At 39.1% G+C, this 17704-nt stretch overlaps 1 protein-coding gene across 37 annotated transcripts in view; it reads left to right on the top strand.

Annotated features, from left to right (window-relative positions):
• Nucleotides 1-17704, top strand: part of ZDHHC20 (zinc finger DHHC-type palmitoyltransferase 20) — an 84860-nt gene that overhangs the window by 14488 nt on the left and 52668 nt on the right. For 35 of the 37 annotated variants that reach the window (XR_010150356.1, XR_010150355.1, XR_010150359.1 and 32 more), the window contains one exon: nt 17108-17134. The exons of the other annotated variants lie outside the window; for them this stretch is intronic. Coding sequence is in view for 11 of the 35 variants with exons in the window: in XM_009426716.5 (XP_009424991.4) it covers nt 17108-17134 (27 nt within the window). In the remaining 24 variants the exon portion in view is untranslated. The remainder of the gene's footprint in view (nt 1-17107; nt 17135-17704) is intronic. 37 annotated transcript variants of the gene reach the window in all.

Below are 17704 nucleotides of genomic sequence, written 5' to 3'. Positions count from 1 at the left end.
ATAAATAAATATCTGCTGAATAAAAGAAACTCCAAGTCAAAAGTTTTTTTTTTTTTTTTTGAGATAGAGTCTCGCTCTGTCACCCAGGCTGGAGTCCAGTGGTGTGATCTCGGCTCACTGTAATCTCTGCTTCCCGGGTTCGAGCAATTCTTGTGCCTCAGCCTCCTGAGTAGCTGGGATTATAAGCGCATGCCACCACACCCAGCTAATTTTTGTATTTTTAGTAGGGACAGGGTTTCACCATGTTGGCCAGGCTGGTCTTGAACTCCTGACCCCAAGTGATCCACCCACCTTGGCCTCCCTAAGTGCTGGGATTACGGGCATGAGTCACCGTGCCCGGCCACGTCAAAAGTTTTTAAAACTCAATAAAAACAGTCAGCGAGCAGGAAGATCTGAAATAAGAGCTGTTCAAACTCAGGAAAGAAATGGGAAATAAGACAGTATCAGAAATGAAGACTAAACTACAAGATGCCCAAAGGTGAACAGATGTGATTGAAGATACAGTAAAGGCATAGAGGATAGAAATGGAAAAAGCCAAGAACCTGAAATCACGATAAAGGGAAAGGTAAAAGGATTGGAGGAAAAAATGATAGATATACAAGCTAGGCTGAGATTCATTATTATAATTCACCATCTTAATGCATCTAGTAAGAAAAATCATTATTTCCATATATACCAAAAAGGAATTTGAAAAGTCCAACACATCCATTCTTGATAAACAATAAAATAGGGATACATAACGTAAACAACGTAAACAAAATTTATGATACCTAACGTAAACAAAATTTATGTACACACAAAATGCTTGATAATATTCCACTATAAAACCAGGAATAATGATACCTACTATGTCTGTTACTTGGTAACATTGTATTGACGGAATTAATTACCACATTCATTCAAGAGAAGATAATCAGGAGCATGAGACTTTGGAAGAGGGAAAACTATTTCTGTGTGCAGATTATCTGATAGTGTATGTTGAAAAGCCAAGAGAATAACAACAGAAACCCAGACAAAAAGAATTGAGTAAAACGGCAGAATAAAAAAATTAGCAACAAAACTCAATACTTTTTATATATACAATAATTTAGTTTGAAAATATAGTGGAAGAGGGCTGGGCGTGGTGGCTCATGCCTGTATCCCAGCACTTTGGGAGGCTGAGGTGGGCGGATCACGAGGTCAGGAGATCAAGACCATCCTGGCTAGCACGGTGAAACCCTGTCTCTACTAAAAATACAAAAAAAAAAAAAAGCCGGGCGTGGTGGCGGGCGCCTGTAGTCCCAGCTACTTGGGAGGCTGAGTCAAGAGAATGGCGTGAACCCAGGAGGCGGAGCTTGCAGTAAGTGGAGATCGCGCCACTGCACTCCAGCCTGGGTGACAGTGCTAGACTCCGTCTCAAAAAAAAAAAAGAAAAGAAAAGAAAACAGAGTGGAAGAGAACTGTCCATATCCAGTAGCATCAAAAAGAGAAAATACCTTAGAAAAAAAAACAAGAAAAATGTCACATTCACAAGAGGAAAACATTCTTAAAAGACCCAAAATGTGACTTGAACAAATGGAAAGACATTTCATACTTTATGTTCATAGACAGAATAATTCAGCATTACAAAGATGCCAGTTCTCCCCCAATTAATATATAAATGAATTCTAATCCCAGTAAACATTTTTTTGTTTCGGGTGCTAGACAAGTTGATACCAGAGGTCTTATGGAAAAATAAGAAAGAATAAGCAACCAGGAAATCTCTGAAAAATTAAGAACAATAAGTAGGGGAAATCCCCCAGATTTTAAACCAAAAAGCCTTATAATTAAAACTGTGGGGGCAGGAAGTATATGAGGAACTTTCTACTTTCTGCCCAATTTTGCTGTGAACTTAAAACTACTCTAAAAAATAGTCTCTCTCTCTTTTTTTTTTTTAAACTGTGTGGTATGGTGCATGGACAGATGTATTGACTAATGGAACAGTATATAATGTCCAGAAATAGACTAATTAAAGAAATTTAGAATATTGTAAAAATAGCACATCAAATTACAGAGGAAAAGATGGGACAATTGGATACATCTTTTCTAAGAGTAAAATCAGGTCCATACCTCATGCTATGTTTTAGTATAAAGTACAAATGGATAAAATCTTTCTTTTGTCATATATATATATACACACACATACACACACACTTTTTGTTTGTTTGTTTTTGAGACAGAGTTTTGCTTTTGTCACCCAGGCTGGAGTGCAATGGCATGATCTCGGCTCACTGCAACCTCAGCGTCCCGGATTGAAGTGATTCTCCTGCCTCAGCCTCCCAAGTAGCTGGGACTACAGCCGTGTGCCACCATACTTGGCTAATTTTTGTATTTTTAGTAGAGACAGGGTTTCACCATGTTGGCCAGGCTGGTCTCAAACTCCTGACCTCAGGTGATCCACCCGCCTCGGCCTCCCAAAGTGCTGGGATTACAGACGTTGAGCCACTGCACCTGCCGGATCTTATATTTTTAACTTTTTATTTTAAAATAATTTGACTTTTGAAAAACAGTACAAACAATTGTCATATAACCTTCACCCACATTTTCTAAGTGTTACTATTTGTCATATGTGCTTTGTCATTCATTCATTCTCTCTCTGAAATGTATGAGAGTAAGTTGTAGAGCTAATGCCCCTTTACCTATGTTTACCTTTATTTCCTAAGAACAAGAACATTGTCTTTTTTTTTTTTTTTTTTTTTCTGAGAAACAGTCTTACTCTGTCGCCCAGGCTGGAGTGCCATGGCGCGATCTTGGTTCACTGAAACCTCTGCCTCCTGGGTTTGAGCAATTCTCGTGCCTCAGCCTCTTGAGTAGCTGGGATTACAGGCGCGTGCCACCAAACCTGGCTAATTTTTGTATTTTTAGTAGAGATGGGGTTTCACCATGTTGGCCAGGCTGGTCTTGAACTTGTGACCTCAGGTGATCCACCTGCCTCAGCCTCCCATATTGCTGGTATTACAGGCATGAGCCACTGCGCCTGGGAATTAGAATATTATATAACCAGAGTGCAGTTATTAAAATCAATAAATTAGTATTGATTAAATACTACTCTTTAATCTGTAGGCCTATTCAGACTTCATTTGTCCACTCAGTTCCTTGTTCTGCTCCACAGTTCAGTCTAGGATCACACATTGCAGATGTCATGTCTCTTTAGTGTCCTTATATTTGGAAGAGTTCTTCAGTCTTTATTTCATAATCATGATTTTTTAAGAGTACAGGTTTGTTTTACTTTGTTTTGTTTTGTTTTGAGACAGGGTATCACTCTGTTATCACTCTTTTGCAGTGCAGAGTGCAGGCTGGAGTGCAGTGGTGTGTTCGTGGCTCACTGCAGCCTAGACCTCCTGGGCTCAGGCAATCCTCCTGCCTCAGCCTCTTTAGTAGCTGAGACCACAGGCATATGCCACCATGCCTGGCTAATATTTGAAATTTTTGTAGAAACAGGGTCCCACTATGTTGCCCAAACTGGGCTCAAGTTCCTGGGCTCAAGCGATCCTCTTGCCTCAGCCTCCTTATGTGTTGGGATTACAGGCGTGAGCCACTGCACTCGGCCAAGGTTTATTTTGTAAATGTTCCTCAATTTAGGTTTATTTGATCTTTCCTCATGATTAGATTCAGAGAATTGCAGGCATACCTTGGTGGGAAAATTGCAAGTTTGATTTCATACCACCACAATAAAGCAAATATCAAAATAAAGCAAGTCATACAAGTTTTTGGTTTCCTACTGCATATAAAAGTTACGTTCACCCTATACTGTAGTCTGTTAAGTGTGCAATAGCATTGTGTCTTTAAAAAATACTTTTTGCTAAAAAATGCTAGCAATTAGCAGTCACCTAAGCCTTCAGCAAGTCTTGATCTTTTTGCTGGTGAAAGGTCTTGCCTCAATGATGATGGCTGCTGACTGATCAGGGAGGTTGTTGCTGAAGGCTGGGGTAGCTGTGGCAATTTCTCAAAACGACAAGAACGAAGTTTGCCACATCTGTTGACTCTTCCTTTCACAATATTTTTCTGTAGCATGTGATGCTGTTTGACAGCATTTTACTCACAGTAGAACTTCTTTCAGAAATTGGTATCAGTCCTCTCAAACCCTGCTGATACTTTATCAACTAAGTTTATGTAATATTCTAGATCGTTTTTGTCATTTCATCAGTGTTCACAGTATCTTCACCAGGTATAGATGCCATGTCAAAAAAACCATTTTCTTTTCTTTTCCATAAAAAGCAACTCCTCATCTGTTCAAGTTTTATCATGAGGTTGCAGCAATTCCATCACATCTTCAGGCTCTGTTTCTTATTCTACTTCTCTTGCTGTTTTCACCACATCTGCAGTCCCTTCCTCCACTGAAGTCTTGAACTGTTCAGTGTCATCCATGATCTTGGACTGGAATCAGCTTCTTCTGTGGTCCTGTTAATGTTGATATTTTGACCTCCCATGAAAAACGAGTGTTCTTAATGGCATCTAGAAATGATGAATCCTTTCCAGAAGGTGATCAATGTAGTTTGCCTAGATCCATCAGAGGAATCACTGTGGCATTGATAGCCTTATGAAATGTATTTCTTAAATAAATAATAAGGCTTGAAAGTTGAAATGACTCCTTGATCCATGGGCTGCAGAATAGATGTGTTAGCAGGCATAAAAACAACATGAATCTCCTTGTACATCTCCATCAGAGTCCTTGGGTTTCAAAGTGCATTTTCAATGAGCAGTAATATTTTGAAAGCAATCTTTTTTCTGAGCAGTAGGTCTCAACAGTGGGCTTAAAATATTCAATAAAGCCGCTGGGTGCGGTGACTCACGCCTGTAATCCCAGAATTTTGGGAGGCCGAGGCGGGCAGATCACGAGGTCAGTTGATCAAGACCATCCTGGCTAACATGGTGAAACCCCATCTCTACTAAAAATACAAAAAATTAGCCAGGCGTGGTGGCGGGCGCCTGTAGTCCCACCTACTCAGGAGGCTGAGGCAGGAGAATGGCGTGAACCCGGGAGGTGGAGGTGGCAGTGAGCTGAGATTGTGCCACTGCACTCCAGCCTGGGTGACAGTGTGAGACTCCATCTCAAAAAAAAAAACATCAGTAAAGCATACTGTAAACAGATGTGCTGTCACCCAGGTTTTGTTGTTCCATTTCTAGAGCATAGGCAGAGTGGATTTAGCATAATTCTTCAGAGCCCTAGGGTTTTTGGAATGGTAAATGAGCATTGGCTTCAACTTAAAGTCCCCAGCTACATTGGCTCCTGAGAAGAGTCTCCCTATTCTTTGAAGCTGGACATTGACTTCCTCTCTCTGGCTAGTAAAGTTCTAGGTGACCTCTTCTTCCAATAAAAGACTGTTTCATCTGCAGCGAGCATCTGTTATTTAGTGTAGCCACTGATATGGCGTGGCTCTGTGTCCCCACCCAAATTTCACAGTGTGAAAATGGACTAATATAGCTACCTTCATCAATTATCTCAGCTAGATCTTCTGAATAACTTGCTGCAGCTTTTACATAAAAACTTGCTGCTTCGTCCTGTACTTTTGTGTTATGGAGATGGCTTATTTCCTTAAACCTCATAAATCAACTTCTGCTAGCTTAAGACTTTTCTCCTGCAGCTTTCTCGTCTCTCTCAGCCTTCACAAAATTAAAGAGAGTTAGGACTCTGCTCTGAGTTAGGCTTTGGCTTAAGGGAATGTTTGTGGCTGGTTTGACTCTCTGTCTAGAAAACTCAAACTTTTTTTGTATCAACCTCATTGCACTTTCTTATTCATCTATTCATTGGAGTAGTACTTTTTTTAAAATTAATTTTTTTATTATACTTTAAGTTCTAGGGTACATGTACACAACGTGGGCCAAAGTTAGTGCCACTCCACTGGAGTAGTACTTTTAATTTTCTTCAAGAACTTTTCCTTGGCATTCACAACTTGGCTAACTTTGGCCCAAGAGGCCTAGCGTTTATCCTGTCTTGGTTTTTAACATGCCTTTCTCACTAAGCTTAGTCATTTCTAGCTGTTGATCTAAAGTGACAGGTGTGTGACTTTTCCTTTCACCTGAACACTTAAGAGGCCATTGTAGGATTATTAATTGGCTTGATTGCAGTATTGTTGTGTCTCCGGAAATAGGGAGGCCCAAGGAGACGGAGAGAGATAGAGGAATGTCTGGTCAGTGGAGTGGTAGAAACACCACATTTATTAAGTTTTCCATCATATATGGATGCGGTTGGTGGTACTCCAAAACAATTACAATAGTAACGTCACAGATCACTGATCACAGAGCACCAGAGCAGACATTATGATAATGAAAAAGGTTGAAATACTGTGAGAATTAACCAAAATGTGACACGGAGACACAAAGTGAGCACAAAGTGTTGGAAAAATAGCACAGATAGACTTGCTTAATGCAGGGTTGCCACAACCTTCGATTTGTAAAAAACAGAATGTCTGCAAAGCACAATAAATCAAAGCACCTTATGAGATGTACCTATATGTATTTTCAGCAAGAATATCACAGAAGTAATGCTGTGTCATTATAACATTTTGGGGACCATTAATGTTGATCAACACCCAAGGTAGTGTGTGCTATGTTTCTCCATTCTATAAAGGTACAGTTTTTCTTTGTAATTAATATTCTGTTAGACCACCACATCATACGGATTCCTTTTTGAGGAAGGACTTGTTGCTCAGTTTTGGTCAGTGCAGTCAGCAGATAGCTTCCAGCACTTTCTGCATGACTCATATCACCCAAGGTCACACCGTTCCTGGTGCAGCTTGCATACAATGCCTGAGTGAGATGGGGTGGGACTGCCCACTTCAGAGCTCCCTGCCGGTTGCTGAAGCTAGGCCTACATTGCAGTGAGATTGCTCCCTTAGCCCAATTATACCTCTTCCCCCTTCCTTTCACATATGCTGGTCCCTAGTAAATACATTGCACCCCAAACTCTGTCTTAGCATCTGATTCCAGAGAACCCAACCTGAGTCATTTCTTATTGGGAGACATTTTGAAACCCTGTGAATAATCTGTTTGTTATTACTTTCACTTACTCCTTTTAGCATCTATTGAGAATTCTTGCTTGAAACAGTTATTACTGTCCTGGTTGCCAAATGGTGGTTTTCTAATTCCATGATTTCTTCTACATTTACTAGTTAGAATTCTACTGTATGGAAGAGATTATCCTTCTCCCATTTACTTATTTATTGATTCACTCACATATATCAGCATGCGCCAGCAAATTCTATTTTGTGAATTACAATCTAACATTTATTTTATTGTTCAATTTGTCCCAGATTTGGCCAGTAGGAGCCGTTTCCGTCTTGTTTCTGTGTGCTTTGATGTGTCCTTATTGTTTTTTTAGTACTTCCTTTCTTTCTGGCAATATATTTCAGCATTGTTTGATACTTTTCCTGCCCCTGGAATTGGTCATTTCAACAGGGACCAAGAATGAATATAAAAAATGGAAACATTCAAGCATTAGAAGAAAATATGGGTGAATGATCTTAAGGCAATGAGGAAAGCCTCTAACATCTCAGAATCACCAAGCACAATAGAAAAAACAAACAAACAAAAAAATAAGCAGATGTTTCACAGGAAAAAAAAAATGAAAATGACACATAAGCATAAGAAAAGATACTGACCCTCACTTATAAGATAAATACGAGGTAAAATTATCCTGCCATACCAAAAGATTGAAAACTTCATTGAGTAGACTGCAGAGAAACAGTCAGTTTCATTCATTGCTGGTAGAAGTATAAAATGGTACAACCCTTATAAAAGGGTTTTTGCAAAAAGCTAAAGACATGGTGGACAGATTTACTTTTGGTTCAGTAATCCCACTGTTAGGAATCTACACTGAAGATAAACTTCCACAAATAAACAACACATGCACAAGGTTATTTATTGCAACATTGTAGTAGCAAAGGATTGGCGACAACACAGATGCCCATCAATAGAAGGCTGGTTGTATAACTGGAATATCCACACAATGGAATATTGTGCAATGCTTTAAAAAAAAAAAAAGGATGTCTCTGTGTGCTAATGGGTAGCGATTTCTAGAATTTGTAGGACATTTCACAAGACATCTGGCCTGATCTTTTCAAAAAGTCATCATCATATGGATTTAGGGAAGATGTTGGTAATAGTACATTATTTTTGAGTCACTCCAAATCACTGCATAAAGACAGAACATGAACAGTATCTGTAGCAAAACTAGTTTGCTAGAGAATGACAATGAGCTTCAGACAACCAAATTGACTGCAGAGATACAAATTAAACTCTAATATGAACATTAAATATTTATTTTCTTGTGGACCCAAGACTAAGACTAAATGAGGAATAATGTTTGTAATGGATACTATATGCTTTAACAATTTTGATTCAGCACAACTACTAGAGAATGGAGAGAGAATATATGAAAAAAATTATTCAAACTTCTAAGTAATCATATTACTGGCAGTGTTATTGGTGTCATTATCTTGAGATTATTGGGTAAGCAATATGGGATATTCTAATTCTTCATCCCTTGTGTCCTTGAGAACCAGAATTCTCAATGGAAAAAGGAGATACAAATGTGAGATAGAAGATGTTAAGTGAAAACCCTGTAGACTTTAGTTTTAATTGGAAATATCAGTATCAACTTATCAGGTATTTAATCTTCCTTTTAAAATGGTGTGCACGCACACACACAGACACACAGACACACACAGACACACACACACACACACACACACACACGTAGGAAAGGAAAACAAACCCTGTTGATTACCAGACTAGTCATTTATGTAGAAAATCCCAAAGAAACTGCAAACAAGCTACTAGAACCGAAAAGTGAATTTAGCCAGCATACAAGGTCAATAAAAAAACTAAAACATATTTCTAAATAGTATTCTATAGCAATGAGTAATTAAAATTGGAATTTTTAGAAATGCTGTTTATAATAGCATCAAAAACATGAAATATTTTAGGGATAAGTCTAATAAAATATGTGCAAGATTCTGTGTGATAGAGAAAATCTAAAATGGAGAGCCACACCATGGTCATGGGCTGTAAGACAATATTTCGAAGACATTAGTTCTCCCCAAGTTGATCTGTAAGTTCAGCCAGTCAAAATCCAGGCATCAGCCAGCACTGGATCTGCCAGAACAAACAAACAAAAAACAAAACCAGGCAGATTTTTGTTTGTGAATTCCCGCCTCCCACCCCCACCAGATGGAGTCTTGCTCTGTCGCCCAGGCTGGAGTGCAGTGGAGTGATCTCGGCTCACTGCAAGCTCTGCCTTCTGGGTTCACGCCATTCTCCTACCTCACCCTCCTGAGTAGCTGGGACTACAGGCACCCGCCACCACGCCCGGCTAATTTTTTGTATTTTTAGTAGAGATGGAGTTTTACTGTGTTAGCCAGGATGGTCTCGATCTCCTGACCTCATGATCCGCCCGCCTCAGCCTCCCAAAGTGCTGGGATTACAGACATGAGCCACCATGCCTGGCCTTGTTTGAGTATTTTTTTAAGGAAATCAATAAGATGAGTTTAAAATTTACATGGGCCAGACACAATGGCATGCAAACTGTCTAGCTACTCAGGAGGCCTATAGTCCTAGCTACTTGGGAGGCTGAGACAGACAGACTGCTTGAGCCCAGGAGTTTGAGACAAGCCTGGGCAATACAGCAAAATCCTGTCTCTAAAAAAGGTAAAAATAAGTAAATATTTATATGGAAATGCAAACCTAAAATAGCCAAAATACTTTTGAAAAATAATAAGTTGGAGGACCCATACTATCTGATTTCAAGATTTACTGAAAGCTATATGTAATCAAGACTGTAGTATCTGAGTAAGAATGGACATATAGATCAGTGGAACAAAATAGAGTTCAGAAATAAACCCTTACACGTATAGTCAGTTGATTCCCATAAGAAAATTCCAAGTTAATTTAATGAAGAACAAATAGTTATTTCAACTAACACTGTAAGAACTATTCACCATTCATATGTAAAAAAAATTAACCTCAACCTTTACCTGTACCATATACAAAGTATCAACTTTTTAAAATGGATTACATGGGGGCGCATGGTGGGTCACACCTGTAATCCCAGCACTTTGGGAGGCCATGGTAGGCGGATCAGTTGAGGTCAGGAGTTCAAGACAAGCCTGGCCAACATGGTGAAACCCTATCTTTATTAAAAATACAAAAAAGTTGTCCAGGAGAGATGGCTCATGCCTGTAATCCCAGCACTTTGGGAGGCCGAGGCAGGTGGATCACGAGGTCAGGAGATCCAGACCACCTTGGCTAACATGGTGAAACCCCATCTCTACTAAAAAACACAAAAAAAATTAGTCAGGCATGGTGGTGGGCACCTGTAGTCCCAGCTGCTCGGGAGGCTGAGGCAGGAGAATGGTGTGAACCCAGGAGGCAGAGCTTGTAGTGAGCTGAGATCACGCCACTGCACACCAGCCTGGGCTACAGAGCGAGACTCCGTCTCAAAAAAAAAAAAAATTAGTGGGACACTGTGGTGCATGCCTTTAGTCCCAGCTACTTGGGAGGCTGAGGCAGGAAAATGGCTTGAACCAGGAAGCGGAGGTTTTAGTGAGCTGAAATTGCACCACTGCACTCCAGCCTGGGCGACAGAGCGAGATTCTGTCTCAAAAATAATAAAATAAAATATGAAATAAAATGAGAGCAAGACTCTGTCTCAAAAATAATAAAAAATATGAAATGATATAAAATGAAAATGAAATATATTACAGACCTAAATATAAAACCTATAAAACTTCCAGAAGAAAACATATGAGAAACTGTGACTTTCATAGGTTGGCAAAGATTTCCCAGGCATGAATGATAAAAGAAAAAAATTGATAAATTAAATTAAGACTTCATCAAAATTAAGAGTTTGTGCTCTTCAAAAGACACTGTTAAAAATATAAAGAGGCAAGTTATGGCCTAGGAGAAAATATTGGCACACACATATCAAGATTTGTATCCAGAATATATGAAGAACTCATGACTCAATAAGCAATACAGTTAAAAGAGGGGCACCATTGAACATATAACTTCACAAATAAGGGATAGTGATTGTTAAACACATGAAAAGATGCTGTAGTTATTAGAAAAACACAAAAGTAAAATGAAGATACCACTGCATATTTTTTAGAACAGCTAAATTTTAAAAACTGTCAATTCTAAGTATTGGTGAGGATGTGGAGCAACTATAACTCTGATCCATTGTAAGTGGAAGTGCCAAACACTTTGTGCCAAATACAGCCACTTTGAAAACAGTTGGCCGTTACTGGTAAAGTGAAGCACATATTTAACATTAGACCCAGCAATCCCATTTTTAGATATTTACTTAAGTAATGAAAATTGATATTGTTTGGCTGTGTCCCCATCCATATCTCATCTTCAGTTGTACTCCTGTAATTTCCCCTGTGTTGTGGGAGGGACCCAGTGGGATATAATTTGAATCATGGGGGTGGTTTCCCCCATACTGTTCTCGTGGTAGTGAATGAGTCTCAAGAGAGATCTGATGGTTTTATCAGGGGTTTCTGCTTTTGCATCCTCATTTTCTCTTGCCTGCACTGTGTAAAAAGTGCCTTTTTGCCTCCAGCCATAATTCTGAGGCCTCCCCAGCCATGTGGAACTGTGAGTCCAATTAAACCTCTTTTTCTTCCTAGTCTTGGGTATGTCTTTATCACCAGCGTGAAAATGGACTAATACAAAAATATTATGTCCACCCAAAGGCTTGGTGAATACACGAGTAATCATAATAGACAAAAAGGTGAAATCACTCAAATGTCTATGAACTGATTAATGGATAAAGTTGTCGTACCTCCATATAACAGAATGCTATTCGGCAGTAAAAGGACAAGCAGGGACTTCCAGTTCTGAGACAAGATGAAATAGAGACTTCTTCCTTTTCTTAGTAAGTACAGCTAAAATCCCTGGAAAATGTACAGAAAACAAACCTGAGGAGACTCTGAAAGGTAGCAAGAAGAAGCCAGATCAGCTAGGGACCTTGCGACCTGAGGAATAACATGGTGGTGTGTTCCCTAGATTTTTTTTTTCTTCATATATGTGCTAGAGAAGCTGTCAACCTGGAAACACCAATGAATACAGACCAAAACAAACCCTAGAAAAGACCAGTTTTATTAGTCAAGCCAGGAAAGGGACAACCTAGTAAGACAGAAAACTTGTAGACAATAACTGCCCTACTCTAGCCAAAAACAATAGACAAACTGTGCTCCATCCCCCACTCTCACCAGCAAAGACTGAGTATTGAGCTTAAGACCTCTCCTGCTTGCCCAGCTGTAACAAGACCCCCCTCCTGTGTCTCTTCCCCAGTATTCCTGCTGGGATAGTATCAGAAAAGGTGAAGCCCTAGTCAGGAGCCTAGATTTTCATTCCCACTGGGCAGTAATGATGTGTCCCTTCCATCCCCCCACCCCAAACAGTAACAAGTTCCCTCTCATGGTGTCAATGGAGGCTATCTGGGAAGCACTAAGGAGGCACCTCTACCCTTCCCAGCCAAGATATGTGTGCAGAAGCCTAGCAGGGAGCTGGGACTTGGACTCCCACCTGATGGCAACAAGGTGGTGCTCCCACATCTCACTGCACGGAGTCAGACGAGGCCTGCAAAAACAAATTTAAATAAGATCTAGAGTCTCAGCATAATACTAAAACATTTCAGGATACAATTGAAAACCATCCATCCTACCAAGAACCAGGAAAACTAAATGAGAAAAGATAATAGATACTAAAACCAAAAAGACACAGATGTTGGAATTACTTGACAAGGACTTTAATGCAGCTATCTTTAAAATGATTCAATTTGCTATTGAATCATGAAAAAATAGAATTCCCAACAAAGAAATAGAAGATGTAAAGAACCAGATGGAGATTTTTAAACTGAAAATACAATAGCCAAAATTTTAAAAAGTCAACTGAACAGAATGGAGAGGGCAGAGAAAAAAAGTGAAGTGAATGAACTTGAAGATAAAACATTAGAAATTACCCAATCTGAACAAAAGAGAGAAAATATACTGAAAAATAAAAATGAACAAATCATCAGGGACTTGTGGGACTATTTTTAAAAGTTCTAATATTTGTACCATCAGAGTCCCAGGGGAGAAGAAAGACGATATGGTTGAAAAGGTATTCAAAGAAATGATAGCTTAAAATTTTCGAACTTGGCAAAGGACATATTCAAGAAGAACTTAAGAAGTTCAGCAAACTCTGAACAGGAAAATCCCAAAGAAATCCACTCCAACATACATTATAACCAAATTTCTGACCACTAAATATAAAATCTTGAAAACAGTGAGGACACTTTACCTATAGGGGAAAAACAGAATAACAGCAGATTTGTCATCAGAAACCATGGAATTTAGAAGGAAGTAGTACATATTTAAAGTACTGAATGAAAAGAACTGTCAACCCAGAATTCTATATCCAGCATATAACTGGCCCATCAAGGTTGAAAGTTGACAGTTGTACATTCAGATAGCACATCCTCACATTATAAGAATTCAAAGCAAAAACAGGATAAAGGAAATAATACAGCTTCTTTTTCACGTGCTTCTCACTTGTTAAGGAGGGCAAAAAAATTTTTTCCCAGTGACAGTTTTTCCCTCCCTCAAGATGTATCCATTTGCAAGAACTGGATCCCATAGCCATAGTAGATACAAGTATACTGATATATATACTGAGTATCTGATATTTTCAGGCTCAATAAGTGGGAGACAGGCAAGAAAAGGGGGCAATGAAATGAAGAATAGGACATAGCCAGCCCTCATGTTCACAAAGAACCATAAATTACTGTTGTCTCTAAATGAGGTTAGTGTCATTGACAAGATTGAAAAATGACATTTCTTACATAAAAAAATGTATAAACATTTAGTGTGCCTAATAATTTTTGTTGTTGTTGGGTTTTTTTTTGTTGTTTTGTTCTTTTGTTTTGTTTTGTTTTGTTTTTGAGGCAGAGTGTCACTCTTTCACCCAGGCTGGAGTGCAGTGGTGTGATCTTGGCTCACTGCAACCTCTGCCTCCCAGGTTCAAGCGATTCTCCTGCCTCATCCTCCTGAGTAGCTGGGACTACAGGCGCACGCCACCATGCCCAGCTAATTTTTTGTATTTTTAGTAGAGATGGGGTTTCACCATCTTGGCCAGGCTGGTCTTGAACTCCTGACCTCCTGATCCACCTGCCTCAGCCTCCCAAAGTGCTGAGATTACGGGCATGAGCCACCATGCCCAGCCCTAATAGTTTTTATAAGCTTGGTTTTGTCATCAAAAGAATTTTTAAAAAACACAGTTTGGGCCTGGGTGCGGTGGCTCACGCCTGTAATCCCAGCACTTTAGGAGTCCAAGGCAGGTGGATCACGAGGTCAGGAGATCAAGACCATTCTGGCCAACATGGTGAAACCCCGTCTCTACTAAAAATACAAAAATTAGCCAGGCGTGGTGGCGTGCACCTGTAATCCCAGCTACTCGGGAGGTTGAGGCAGGAGAATTGCTTGAACCTGGAGGGTGGAGGTTGCAGTGAGCCAAGATCACACCACTTCACTCCAGCCTGGGTGACAGAACAAAACTCTGTCTCAAAAACAAAACAAAAAAGAAAAAATATTTTGGGATCCCCATAAAAAGGAATAGCCTTGTCTCACTGAGAGAGGTTCTGCAGATTGCTGTTCCCAGCCATGTCTTTGTCTCTGTAGTTAGAGGTGCCATTAGCAAATATTGAGAGCGTGTTCCATGCCGTACACTGTTTCAGATGCTGGTGAAAAAGTCATGTCCTCTACCTCCAGGAAAAAAACCTAGGAGGAACTATGAACTGTAAACCAGTAATTACAAGTGTCAGGGGTGTTATGAAAGGGAAAGTATAAAGTGTTGTGGGAATATATACCGAGATTTATTTAACCCATTCTGTGGTCAGGAAAGTCCTCTGTGAAGAAGTGATTCTAGCCATTGTTGGTTTGGTTTTTTTTTTTTTTTTTTTTTGAAACAGAGTCTAGTTCTGTTGTCCAGGCTGGAGTGCAGTGGTGCAATCTTGGCTCACTGCAACCTCTGCCCCCTGGGTTCAAGTGATTCTCCTGCCTCAGCCTCCCGAGTATGTGGGACTATAGGTGCATGCCACCACGCCTGGCTAATTTTTGCATTTTTTAGTGCAGACGGGGTTTCACCATGTTGGTCAGGCTGGTCTCGAATTCCTGACCTCAAGTGATCCGCCCATCTCAGCCTCCCAAAGTGCTGAGATTACAGGCGTGAGCTACCGTGCCCGGCCTAGCTTTGTTTTTATATGAAGCAGTTTTATTGTTCCCTGAATATCTTAGTGAGAAGCTGAAAGAGACAACCGCTGGAAACTGTTAGCTAGATGTTATTTTAAATTCAGATTTTCTACTTGGAGGAGGGTGATAACACAGTATATTATCAAGTTTTCGTCCTTACCAGTAGTCTGAACAGACTTTTAGTTCAAATCCCATCTATACTACATATACTAGCTCTGTGACCTTAGGAAGGTCATTTAATTATTTGGAGCCTTAGTTTACTTATCTGTAAAATGGAGCTAATGATAACTTGCAGGGTTGTTACTATTCTAAGACATGATTCCACACTTCAAGGAGCATTTATTCCAGTAAGGTGAGACAGACATATTGACAAGTAATTGAAAAAATAAAAAGAAAAAAAGAAAAATGAGATGGTGTGGTAAAGATGGAAGAGTGATCAGTGGTGATATAAAGGAGTGATCTACTCTGGCTAAAGAGGGACTCAGGAAGACTTTACAGAGGAGTATTCAAAACGGGCCTTGAAGGGTGAATAGTCAAGGTACATGGCACATATGAAACAGCTTGATGCATTTGGGAAACCACAATTTGTTTAGAATAATTACACCAGAAGTATGGGCAAATGACAGAAGAAACTAGAGAGGGCCTGGCGCGGTGGCTCATGCCTGTAATTCCAACACTTTGGGAGGCTGAGGTGGGCGGATTCACTTGAAGTCAGGAGTTCGAGACCAGCGTGGCCAACATGGTGAAAACCCATCTCTACTAAAAATACAAAAATTAGCCAGGTGTGGTGGCACTCACCTGTAATCCCAGCTACTCGGGAAGCTGAGGCAGGAGAATCACTTGAACCTGGGAGGTGGAGGTTGCAGTGAGCCAAGATTGTGCCACTGCACTCCAGGCTGGGCGACAGAGCTAGACCCTGTCTCAAAAAAAAAAAAAAAAGAGAAAAAAAGGAAGAAACCAGAGAGGTAGAAAGATTGTAGATTACAGAGGGCTTGTAGTGTTTGCTACCCTGAAGATTTTGGACTTCATTCTGAAAGTGACTCACAGGTATTGAAGAGTATTCATCAGATTTGCTAGTGGTGGTGGTGTGTTACACTGACTGCAGGAAGATGCCTTAAGCTGTTGCATTTGAGGAAGACAGTGGGGAGGGACTGAAGAATAGGTGACATATTATAAAGAGACTTAGATAGTAGAACCAGCAGGACTCGAGGCCATTGAATTATCCAGGAAGAAAGAGTAAATAGCAGTTCACAGGGTTTCAGGCTTGGTAGACTGAAGTGGTTGTTGGCTTTATTCATCACAATAGTAATACAAGGTAGAAGAAAACATAAGAGAGGTAGACACTGAATTACCTTTTCTGTGCGTAGTCTGACTTCTTCAGTATTTGATTATTCAGAGGAAAAAAACACTAAAAATTAGGGTAAGTTCCTCTACTTTTTTCTTTAGAAAAATACATTTGTCTTGAGTATAGATTCACAAAGAGGTTGATAAGAGTACATCACAGACTAACAAATAAGTTATGGGGGTCATAGAGGACAGTTCTGTTCATTCTGCAGATATCATTAAGGAAAGAGCTAAAGAAAACATTGCAGCTATAACCATGTTGATACACTTAAAATTAATAAAGTTCTGAAAACATTTAGTGTGACTGTAGCGTTAATGATAAAGAATTTGGATTTTAGTATTTTAATGGTTTTGGAGTTTTTTAAGTGCAATTTTGACTTTGCATTAGTGTCTACAATTTATAACTAAAGTTTATTTTTTTGAAAATGATATTAAGATGAATATTCAACCTGAAATAAAACTTACGTACAAAATGTTTAAAGTATATTTATTCACTATTTTTTCTTCTATTCTAGTTACTATTTTTGGAAATGAAGAAAATGGTAAGGCACTTTTAGTTTCAATTTAAGTTAAATGCTTAATGATATTTTAATTGGAACATACTTTTTATTTAGTGATGAATGCATGTGTTTTTGTTTTTTAGAAATAAAATCCCTATCTTTACATTTTAAGTAATTAAAAGGAGATCTAGTAATGGGGTTATTTCCAGACCAAGACATTTCATGTATTCTCATTTTGTGTTATTTATGTAAATTAAAGTAGACATTATTTTGTACAACACCTAGTACTCAAACTTCTTTGTGTATTTATATAAATATTTGTCTCATATGTTCTTCAAAACTTTTTATTTAGATTTTTTTAATATGAGTTCTAGCTAGGTTGAGGAGACAATTCTGCTTTCATGATGTCTAAATTTTATTGATGGTTCTCGTTTAGGCATTTGTTAAAATCGCAATTTACAATGCACAGATATTTAAGAAAATAACCAGACTGTAAATTTGTAAATTGCATTACCAGTTTAAGGAAGCTAAAGTTTTTATAACAACTAAGTAAAAAAGATAGTGCCTAGAGGGAAAACTCATTTCTCAAAATTTCACTGGGATAAAAGCAAA

Source organism: Pan troglodytes, chromosome 14 (assembly GCF_028858775.2).
Source record: "Pan troglodytes isolate AG18354 chromosome 14, NHGRI_mPanTro3-v2.0_pri, whole genome shotgun sequence".
NCBI classification, from domain to species: Eukaryota; Metazoa; Chordata; class Mammalia; order Primates; family Hominidae; genus Pan; species Pan troglodytes.
Note: the sequence above shows the minus strand (reverse complement) of the source record. Positions and strands in the feature narration are given on the sequence as shown.